At 36.1% G+C, this 12,286-nt stretch overlaps 1 protein-coding gene across 1 annotated transcript in view; it reads left to right on the top strand.

Moving 5' to 3' along the window:
- The window catches only part of DMXL2 (Dmx like 2), a 1,902,820-nt gene that overhangs the window by 260,932 nt on the left and 1,629,602 nt on the right, over positions 1-12,286 (top strand). The window contains exon 11 of the mRNA XM_044076363.1: positions 5,049-5,115. Within this exon, the coding sequence (XP_043932298.1) occupies positions 5,049-5,115 (67 nt within the window). The remainder of the gene's footprint in view (positions 1-5,048; positions 5,116-12,286) is intronic.

The following is a 12,286-nucleotide window of genomic DNA, read 5'->3' as shown; positions in this document are numbered from 1 at the left end:
GCATTCACCGACGTACTATGAGGTAATTCATGCTATATTGCCATAGTGTGAGGCTGTGCTGTTAAGATGCAATATCTTCCCTAGTCCTGATGTAATGTCTTAAGTGTCCACCCACTCTTCAGGCTGTTGCAATTCTGCCAGGAAACATTGAGCACTTCTACTTAATAAGAGATGCCAGCCTACTTAGTCGTATAAGGATTACGTCATTGCTCTTGGAGTGAAGCAGCTAAGAGGGGTACAGGGTTCTCAGGTGGCCTGAATCAGGTGTAGATTCACAGAGATCAAAGTATCTAAAATATGTATGGATTACCACATTAAGAATAGTGTTAAAATGCATTTGGTATGAGTAAAATATCACTGACTGGTTGACTGATTCCTGACAGTAATTGAGACTTTGTGGTTATCGGAGAGTCATAGTTAGAATGCTGACACATCCCTTAATGTGCAGCATAGAGGAGGGATCAGGAAGAAACACATAGGAGGAAGAATTAGCTTATAACCTAGAATAAATGAAGTCAGATGAGCTGCTAAGTCGTCAGAGGAGGGAAGAACACCTTGGGTTATTATGCAGATGGGAAGTTGCAGCTGTGGCAAGAGGGTGATATTTACTGACCTCTCAACCCCTAAGATAGAACAATAGGAAAGTGATAGAATGAGACTGCAGTGGTTGGCTATGAAAGTATACTGTTACTGGGAGACATTAGTATGCCAGATGGAAATTAGACAAACTTTACTGCTGACTTATGCACAAGCTCAAATATTTTCAATGCTGTATGTGGATTGGGACTATACTACAATCCACCTGGTTCTCACCGATGGAGTTAAGGAAATCATTTGAGAATTGCATGTACATTATCTGGGAGGCTGAGGTCACACTACTATAAGGTTCATTATACAATAAAATAAAACCCAAAGTGGACAAGAAATGCAAAAATGGATCGTGTGGACAATGGAAAAGCACAATTCAAAAACCACAAGAAACCCTGAAGAAGCCAATGGAATATCAGGGAAATTGCTCTCTGTTTTTGTTGGTAGAATTTGCTTAATAAACTCATTTTATAATCTACCTGGCTTTCTGGTGCTGGTTTTGTATATATTTAAACAATCCTTAGTATTTAAAAACATGCACGCCGATTTTAAATCCAGCACTGCGAATTGTGTCAAGTCCAGTTACCACAAAAATAAATATATAAATATAAATGTGTGTATATATATATATATATATATATATATATATACTAGTACACTCTCAAAACGTAACAGAAACTCTCACCATCATACAGCTGTGTCTTCCATTTCTTGCTATGTCAGTATTACTTTCCAATGTGCAGCCCACTGAAAGCTAAATAGGACAAAAATGTCAAGAAAGGGAGGACATGAACATGCAAACAGGGATGGATTCAAGACATGAATATTTTTTATACTGTCTTGTATACATTTTTGTAATCTACTGTGTAAGCATATGGATGTCATACTCATTTGAACTACATCATTCAGACGTTCAGCAGGAAAGGCAAGTTCCAGAAAGAAACTAATGTCGCATCACACAATGCCTTTACCTAAAAAGGTAAGCAGTTTTTGCCATTGTATAATGGTAATCCAAGGTTGAGTGTAGGTAATGCAGGATTTTGCCATAGCTGGCTTTATTTGATCACTTGAGCTTCACCCTTTTGATTACATCATGCCTACAGAGGGAAAATCTTGTACTGACCAAACTCAGTCAAGGCTTATTGGTATGAATAATTGCTGCTCCACAGAGCAGTTATGCAAAAGCCGAAGTGTTGTATGATGAAGATAAGACAGTGTGTAAATATATAGCCTGCAGCAAGCACCAGAAAGGGAAGTAGAAGAGTGGCAAAAATTAAGGCTTTTGACAAACACGTTATACCTGACTGTATGAAGTTCATCGGTAAAGTGAAGCGATGGAAGGAATACTGATAGTGTGGCTCACAAACAGTGAAGTATCTGAGGTGGTCAGTGAGAAAAGAAGATTATTTAGGAAAATAAAATTAATTATAAATAAGGAAAAAAGAGAAATTGTGTCAGATGAAGTAGCAGGAGGTTCCTAAAATTAATAGAAGAGGAAGCGCCAAGACTCAAAAGCAAAGCAAACATTGCCTAGAAGAAAGAGAACACCTTTTATAGGCATATTAAAGACCACAGACAACATGGAAGAATACCTGTTTCTTATTAAAGTGATGGGCGAATGGGCAAGTAGAGAAAGGGCAGAAACACTGAATAAATGCTTAACTTTAGTTTCACAAATGAAGATGATGGGGCAGAAGGCTTAAATGAGGGAAACTTGTCTGATCCTGTGCACAGAGAGAAGTTTCATAAAAAAATAACACTGAAAACAGATAATGCAGTGCAACTTGATGTGAACCACCTTAGAACTGCAAAAGTACTAAGAAAAAGAACTTGTAAAGCCAGAGAAGAGCTTATTAAACAAGTCAGGAGGAGAGTTGGTAGGTTGCCTAATGAGGAAGTGGACAGTATTCTATTTGTAGTAGAGCAGAGTAGAGGTGGGGAACTGTAGGACTTTTATTTTGAAATTAATAGTAGGGGAAATTTAGTAGTGGACAAGTTAGAAAAATGCCATTCCTTCTAAGGAGATAAATTGTTCATTACCTGAAGGCCAGGAGACTGTGTGACCCTGTGTAATGTCAATTCACAGAGCTAGAATATGAGATTCAACTAATGTGATAGTCCTTTTTGACTAATTGACTAAAACAGTAAAGTGAAGGGGGGGGCATAATCTGCATGTTAAGGCATAAGACACAATGTCACCAAAAAAAAAAAAAAATTATGCAAAAACTAGAGCCCTTTCTTGTGGATTGAAAGGTAGTAATATGAGTAAATTGACTTAACAAACCATCAACAGCTGTGCTGAATTGTATTTGCAGTGGCGAAAGGTGTTATTTTGAGGTCCTATAGGTCATTGTTGTGACTAACCTTTCATATCTATTTTTCTACAGTGAAGAAAGTTGAATTATTGTGAGATCCTACAGCTTCACTGCTGTAGTCAGTATTTAATGTCTCAGTGACATGGCTGGAAGGAAAGGTAAGGTAGATAGATACCTTTGCTTATAGTTAGTGCTAAAATTTGCTACACAGTGGATACAGAAGGGGGTTAGATGTGGTAAAATAGATCTTGACAAAACTGTAGGAGTGTTAATATATAGAAGCTTAGATTTTAGACATACTAATGTGTATCTAGCCAGGAAAAATCTTGTCATATTTTTCACCTTGTGAAGCAGTATGGAGACAAAGCCAGAGAGGCAAGATTACGTTGGTTTGGATATGCGCTGAGGAGGGATGCTGAGTATATTGGGAAAAAGATGCTAAGGATGAAGCTACCAGGTAACAGGAAAAGAGGAAGGCCTAAGATAAGGTTTATGGATGTTGTGAGAGAGGACATGCAGGTGGTTGGTGTGACAGAGCAAGATACAGAGGACAGGAAGAAATGGAAACAGGTGATCCGCTGTGGCGACCCCTAATGGGAACAGCCGAAAGAAGATGATGATGATGAAGCAGTATTTGCAGCAGTTGTAAAGAAAAACTGTGTCGCACTTTTTATTTAAACTTTTAAGACTTTTACATAGAAAAGCATTGTGAGAATGATGTAAGAAAAGGCGATGAGATATGTAAGAAAATGTATTACCAGTACATAAAGGGAAGTTTTAATTCCTCTGAAGAAACAGCAGGTGAAATTCTTTCAGTGCCATTTTATGGAGTTGTATATGTCACATCTCTGTGTGGATATAACTCGTATTGAGATTTTGATAGTGTACTACCAAGAGGGTAGAAAGCCTTTGCCAGAAGTCTAACAAGAAAAATTTAATGTTCATACTAATGGAAAGGATGAAAGAGACATAGTGTTATGGGTATTCATAAACTGTAATAAGATCTTTAAAATTTAGTAAAGGCAGTATCTTTGGCAGGAACTTCAAATGCACAAGTAGCTTTAATGGAAAATAAAAGGAGAATGATTTCATTGGGGAGCAGAATTGTGTTTTCCCTGAAAGTTATATAAAGTATATGGTCCAGTGCCCTACAAGTAAAGGTAGGGTCAACATTAGTACATGAATTTTAGGATAGCATAGAATAGATGTAAGAAAATAAACAAGTGATATTTTGCATTACACATAGCAAATGCAAGTGAAGCTCTTCTGGAATCCTATTTAAATATAATGATGTGTGAAGTTGCTGCATTTGTGGGGAAAAAGGTAGAGTGACTTCAGTGAATCTGTGGTTTACAAAACCCCACAGGAACAGTCAAAAATCCTGAATGTTATCTTCATGAACCGGTATAATTTTTAACATAGGGCTGTACTTCAGAAGAGCAGGAGTACATTGAATTTGAGTTACAATATGCCAACAGCATCTTCTTGCGTACTGAGTGGTCCCATTTTTTTATTAATGATGATAATAGTAAAAACATAAAATTGTTTAGGAGTTAAAAATATAAAGTGGTAAATTGCAGTTTTAAATATTTTAACCCAAAACTTTGTGTACATGTTTTGTCATAGCATGCAGTGAATTTGAAAGATTAATTTTTATGATCCTTTTCAAATATTTTTTTTTTTTACTCTAAAAATAAGTTTATATTTGCTGCCATACCCAGACAGTGCAAGCTACCCTTGACAGACATTTATTTAGTTTCAAAGTTGAATGGTCATTGCTCTTTAGAAAAATAATTCTGACATTTATTTAGTTTTAAAGTTGAATAGCCGTTCTTTGAAAAATAATTTTGGCATTTATAGTGCACTGCATTTAATGCAGCTTGAAAGGGAATTGGACTGTTTACGATTTTCATAACAAGCCTAACTTCAAATGTTTGGGAGGCATTGCTTGCATTGCCTGCATCTTAAACACAAGCATAATCTGTTTGGAGGCAATAGCTTTTACTTCATTAATAGTGTAGCAATAAAAAGTTTGAGAAATGTAAAAAAAAAAAAAATGTTCTACTGCCATTGAACCTAATGTGATAAAATTCATAAATACATTTGATTTAAAAATAATGCTGAATGTTTTATTTTGTAATGCAGAACTGCAATACCCGTATATCTTATGGCATGGTCTCCTGATGGGGAATACTTTGCAACAGCAGGAAAGGTAAATCTTAGGCACATTTATTGATTTAATTGATTGTTTATGTCTTTGGACAGCTAAGTATGATGATTTTACTGGATTCTTTTCAACCATCTCTCAAAGATATACAGTAAGCTAAAAAAAACAAAATGAAGGTATGTCGTTTCTGGAGTCAGTATTTATAGTGAGCATCCATTATTAAAACTAGTTATATTTAGCTCTATAAGATGTTTTGCTGTGTACACCCAAAGGCACCATAGAGATGCTTTATAATGTAAAATAGTTGAACCGTTGCCTTGAAGATTAACATTATCTGATTTGTTCTGTTATTTCTAATATAAAGGTCCAGAAATTGGACCCCTCCTTGAATTACTTTCGAAGAATTCCAGCATAATGGTCTAGCTGCTGAGAAGTTTTGCTAGTATTCTTTTTTTTTCCCCTAGAATGCCTGGATTGTCTTGAAAGGAGTTTGATAGATGTTGATTCTGAGGGACTGCATCTTTGCTTAAAGTTGGAATAATATGAGCCATTTCTTGACGTACATTAAGTTGAATGTTATTAAACTGTGCAGTGTTGAGAGATAGGACTCCAGTTTACTTTGTGCAGTAAGAATTTTGGTAAAGTTTGGTAATCCCTTTTCATTTACCAACTGATTTATTAAAATGAGGAGCAGTAAATGATCACCCTTTGATGAAGCGGGATGGGGACAGACCCTCTTTACATGGTAGGCAAATTACTCTTACTTTATAATGCTACCATTCATAACGTTATAGTTTTTATGATGTCATTATTTTTAAGTCAGAGTCTTAATTGATATAGCATTCTCTGTTGTTGCATAAGATTAAGGGAAGTTTGCTCAATGTTGCAAAAATGCTCTTTCATTGGATTAGGTGCAGTCAGGAGCCTTAATAAGAAAGAATAGTATGCCACAGTCTGTAGTGATTGCAGGATGAACTGACGTGACAGTTACGATAAAAAAAAAAAAAAACAGCTTATATATGTTTACAATTAGGTGAGTTAGTCTTGTGACTGGAGATGTTAAACAAGGCCTTAAATTAGTTTTGTATTTTGTTTGTAACGTATGTATACTTTTGTAAGTGAGGGGTGAAACCCAATATATTTGGAGGCAATTTTCAGTAGAGTATGTGTACATAGAATGCAGATCCTTAAATCTTGTGTAGTGTGTTGCATCACTTTATTTAACTATTGTGCAGACCCTTTGTCATTGACTAGTTGCTTAAGTGGGATTTAATAGGTAAAACTGGTAAATGGAGTAAAGGATACGACCACCCAAAAGAGAAAACAAATGACTAAGCAGAAAATATTAGGCTGTAACATTGCACTGTGTAGGTATCCAGAAGTATCAGGTACAGTTGCAAAATTGTGTTACTGGAAATAGCTCTGAACTAAATGAGGCTGGCTTAAGCGGCTGTACAGGAAACTGTAATATCTTAAGTTTGGTGGTACTTGAGTAAGAGGAGTCTGTCATGTTTATCTGAATTAAGTGACAATAATAGGAGATTGTTACTTGGAAGACTTCTGCACTCACACCTTCAACCTTGCTATTTCTGCTTGAGAGATCATCATCACTTCTTCCTTACAGAAAAAAAGAAAGAAAGAAAAAAAAAATTCTGCCTTGTGCCATCATGGTCAAGTATAATAATCCCATGAGTTTTTCAAGAACTTGTAAAGCCACATTTGAAAAGTGGCATATAAGAGTATGGGAATACCTGACATTTGATGACCCAAATAATTATGTAAGTCAGCAAGCATCACCCATTATACCCTTGCATCCTTGCAATTCTTCACAAATGTTAATTTGGACATCACTCAAGTTAGGCAATAAAGGAAATGTCCCTTGTGTCCAAAGTTCAGTGATATTGGAGATCCAATATCTATTTTCGTCTGATTCAGCATTTGAATCAGCACCTTCTACCATAGATTTGGATCCAAGAGCTGCAACTCTCTCCTTACTCGCAATTCCCTTCTTTCTGGTTTACATCAGCTCGAGTCTTTTCTGAATACCTTTTACTTGTGGAATTTTCTAGTAGTGTAGTGCTAGTTTTAAGATTTACATTATTAGTGCTTGAATGCAGGTAGTTCCCCAGGGCTTAATGAGGTTTCTTCTGTCATCTGCTTGCTTAAATTAAAAACTTATCAATGATAATGAATTTATTTATTTGACATGCAGTATAAATAACATGTTTTTAGTGCGGTTGTATATGTTTTTGAACTGTGTTTTGAGAGTATACATATCTTTTGCTTGTTTTAAACTAATTAATAAGTCTGTTTCAGTTGTGACATTGTAACACTGTGTTTTTAAGTCTGAGTACCAGTTTATCTTATGACTTTTTACTGGGTTTTAAATTCATCAGTTTTCTTTTTTTTTATCTGATGAAGTCTTGGTACTGTTATAAGATAAAAGTGCTCATCTTTGGTATTTAATAAATGCAATGTTATCTAAGTGACCTCAGTGCCCTCCGTGCATTACTTTTGTTTGTTTGCTTATGCCTTTTTATCAGTTTGTTGTGCATTCGTCTACAGCATGGCAGGGAGTGGTCCAAGTTGCTCATAACTGTTATTTCCTGACTTAAACTTGGAAGATTGCACCGGTCAGTCTATAATTTAACATTATTAGTTCAACAGTTGTTGCAAAGACTAGACTCTGTGCAGCTTCCCAATAAGTGAGAGAATTCTCATGGGAGAGTGCCAGTGGATGTTTATCCTATATTCAGTACTGTAAGACATAGGGAAGTGCTAGTCTCTGCAAATAGTGGTGCACCTTTTCGAATAGCTATGGTTTTAACAATAACACTTGTATAGTTCCCAGAGTGGATGAATAGCTGCAGAAAAAAAGTTAGATTTTGTTGTGAACACTGCACCAAGAGATAACAGCCCTTTAGGCGAATGCCTAGATGCATTTCAGTACAAGTTATTTAAGGTACATAAGCTGCAGTTGGAGAACAGCTACTTATTGGAATCAGTAAAAGCGAACAGAGTCCCGAAGAGTCTGAGGGTTTGGAAGTGCCCTACGGGACTTGTTAATAATTCCACTTTGCATAAGGATTTGCTCCACCTGTTTGATAGGTATGGATGTGAGTTGGTGGAGCTCCTTGTGAAGTGTAATGCCAAACTAATAGAGGAATTCATCAATGACATCAGTGAGCTTGATAAAGCCATTACTGAAGGTAGTAATTATGATCAATATAAGATACAGTATTCTTGTGTATTTCATTCCATCGATGCTCCAATAGAAAAGATGATAAAAAAGGAAAACGTGGAAGCTTGAAAGAGAGAGGTTGGATTATATAAATAATAAAGCATATCCACCACCACCTGAATCTCAGGAATGGGATAATAGAACAAGTCATGGGAGAAATCTGCACACAGAGATGGCACACCGACTGTATTACAAGAGGAATGAACCACAACAGGGGGAAATCTACTGCAAGGGATCCCCCTTTGGATTTTCCATCCCTACGATGCTCGGAGTGCCTAAAAGGGAAACAGGAAGCACAGCAGCAGCAATGACCAGGATGGATATACTCCCCCAGTATTCAGTGGGAGAATGGGTGAACACTGTGTAGAGGAAGAAGAGATGGAAACTTTTAATGCAAGTAGCGATCACTGTGGATACAGTTGAACTTTCCAAAACAGTGACCAATCAAGCAGGTGACTTTCATGTTTTTAATTTCAGTTCTTCTCTGGTGCAACAAGCCTATACTGACATTTTTTCCAAAGGTTTCATCTTTGTGATGCGTAAAAGGACTAACATCGCTGAGGTTTTGATGGCTTTAAAAATGTACATTAGAATGCTTGATTTGAGTATCATGTCTGAAAATAATTCCTTTGTGAACACAACTTAAAATTGTAGAGCATTTACAGCCCACCCTCCATCCAGTATAACATTTCTTTGAGAAAATGTTTGAGATGGATTTGAGATGTAATATGTCAAAGAAATCAATACTGAGTATTTTTAATGTAACTAAAGAAGAACTGGATCTTATGAATTATCTAAAATCTTTGCATGTCAGGATTATAAAGCCAGGTAAGGGGGTGGGGTAGTCATTAAGGACAACATGCAGTATGTAGAGAAAATGTATAATATTTTGAAGACACTTATATGCAGGTCTCAAAAAATGAGTTGAATATCGCTTATGGTAAAGTCCATGCAGCATTGCATAATATATTAATGCAGGAACAAATTAACATTGATGAATATATTTTTTTCATATGGAAGATCCTATGGCACCAACAGTATTCGGAGTACTGAAGATGCACAAGGATATAAATGATCCACCAGTGTGCCCTATACTGGATGCTACATGTTCAATTACTTCACCCCTTGCAAAGTTTTTAGACTACCATTTAAAAGTAGTAGTACAGTATGTGGAATATCTGTGGAAGGATTCTTTGGATTTGCTAAATAAATTAAATAATTTAGTCTTCACTGATGCTTTGGTATTCTTGACAATAGACATAAAAGATTTTTTCACAGTAATTCCACGTATTACAAGTGTACAATGGTTTACTGAATTTCTTTATAACAACAGTGATTTCTCCCAAAATGAGTTAATTTTTATAGTTGTTGACTCTAGTATTGTAAACATTCCTTACTATAAATATTAGTAGGAAAAAGTCATTACTTTTGCTCCATTGCATGGGAACATCCTAAGAATGTATATTAGTGCCTTAACAGCCTATTTTAAAGTCTAAAAACTCAGTAGTGTCATTAATATTTGAAACAAAGGCAGCAATAGCAACTAATTTAGCATCAGTAATAAAAAAAAAATCATCCACAAATCTATAATATTTAATTACACGTGTTTTAAAGAAAGACATTATTGTACAAATATTATGTCTCCCACCACCACATGACAATGGGGGCCACTGTCACCCCCATCACGACCCCTCTTCTTTGGTGGTAAATTTGACCATTAAATATGAGGAAATTATTTTTAGACATAGCTTCCATAAGTTCACAAATCGTACTTGTCATATCACTAATATAGGAGCTAAATTTCACAAGATACAGTCTCAAAAAATCAATACCTTCTACGCATGGCATGCTAGTATATAAAGACTTTGCATCCAAGGTGAACATATTAATATCCGCTTTGTCAATATTCAACCTGCGCAAACCATCCAATACTCATCCTGCAAAATATCCAAATACCATGTGTCGCTTGTATAACTGTTTCATTTCTGGACAAGAGAATTTAAAAAGTAATCTAAGAAGACAGAGGTGTGTTCAGTGACACTGTCTTTAGCAGACACAATAGGCCTAAAAGTTATGCCCTACTGTGAAGTATAGGAATCCCAAACAAAATAGCCAGCCTGGGATGTTCAACAAATAAAAATTGAAATACTTCATAAGTGACAGAACAATTGCTAAGTAAATCCAACAATGTATTATGTATGTACCGATATCTTTCTAACAAAATACAAAATAACCTTCTCATATTCCTGAACATTTTTCAACATTTTTTTCAATCTGAGTAACATAATCAAATAGATTACAGTGAGGCCATTACTCTTGTTAGCTTTCATGAAGCACAAATCAAATATTTTAGACAATTCAAAGAGGGCCTTTTTATCCTGGCAGTTTAAATTGTAGTATTTATTCGCAGTCTGACTTTGAAACATGCATAAAATATTCTTCTCACATAAATCATAAAATAACCCCACCAAAGCTGGTAATGTGGGATTAAATGTGCTCTTCTTTTTAAAAGGACAAATAACAAAGTCATGAAACAAACGAGACAAACTTAATTTCCAGCAAAATAACTTCAAGTCTACTAATGTTTGACTTAAATTCCCTCTACATGAGGGTACAAAAGATAAGCCTGTGTTAAGCACTGCAATTTGCTCAATAGTAAACTGCTCCTGAATATGAATAAAATTATAAACATTATCAACTAACATAGTACAATGTCCAGAAAATAAAACAGAAGTACCAGAAACACTTGTCTTCAATGGCTCCTGTTTCAAGGTCTCCTTCCTGCCTCTGTTTGTGTGCCCCCTCTATTCGTTGAGCTCATCCGATTGGACGACTGAAAATCTGATGAACTCTGAGGATTGGCCGACCTGCCTGCCAGTATTTCTGTTCTCCTAGGCCCTTCTTGAGGAAAAAGAAGGAACTGCCACACCATCCTTATAAGCCACCAAATCTCTGCTAAGCTAAGCTTCTTTCTTTGTATTATATTGGCTACCTCCCTCCGTAGCGAAAACATAATGAAGTCAACCTCCACACGAATAAGTGACTGCTGCAAGTGCTGAGAAATAGAAAAGTCAAAGACGTTAATTTCATCATTTAAAACCTGCAATAGCCCTTCATTATGTCTAATCAGTAAGTTAATACCAGTGTAATTGAAAAATTCTGTTAGTTCCTTAAAAAAATAGATCTTCAGTCAGCCGTTTAGAGTATTTATATTACCTCAAACCTTTTTCCACAATGTTCAAATTAATGCACTGCTCAAAGTACATGTTCTCAAAGGACAAATTCTGAAACTTGTTAAGCTTTTTATCAAATAACTTTAACTGCTCAGAAATATTGTGCTGATAAGAAACAGAATCGGTATGGCTGTTGTAAACATATCCAACAGTACAAAAAGGGTTAGCAGAAAAATTCAGATATTTTTCAGAACCAGTACCTGTTAAAGTAGCAACAGTCTTCTTCTTCTTCTTCTTTCAGCTTTTCCCGGTTAGGGGTCGCCACAGTGGATCACCTGTCCGCACATGATTGGCAGTAGAGTTTTACGGTGTTGAGTTGCCAGCCTGGCGCCCAACCTTCCATGGAAGGCACATACATGCACACACTCATGCCTAGGGCCAATTTAGAGTGTCCAATCCACCTACAGCATGTCTTTGGGATGTGGGAGGAAACTGGAGCACCCGGAGGAAACCCTCGCAACCACAGGGAGGACATGCCGACTCCACATAGAAGGCACCCCAGCGTTAAAGTAGCAACAGTACTAGTCATATTTCTTTCATCCAAGTCTCCTTCTTGAGCAGCCAAAGAGTTGGACAAAATAAAAGCAACAGCAGAAAAAGTCCATGATGTAGACTGAACTATATTTTGTGAAGGTTGACTATTAAACATAGTCATAGAAGACTGAAAAGGTATCTAACGTATTTTTATATCTTCTATAATGAAGCACAACTTAGCAGGTATAGCATGAACAGAAAGGTTGTT

The sequence above is a fragment of the Protopterus annectens genome, chromosome 7.part0 (assembly GCF_019279795.1).
Source record: "Protopterus annectens isolate FY-2018-M chromosome 7.part0, PAN1.0, whole genome shotgun sequence".
Classification (NCBI taxonomy): Eukaryota; Metazoa; Chordata; order Ceratodontiformes; family Protopteridae; genus Protopterus; species Protopterus annectens.
Note: the sequence above shows the minus strand (reverse complement) of the source record. Positions and strands in the feature narration are given on the sequence as shown.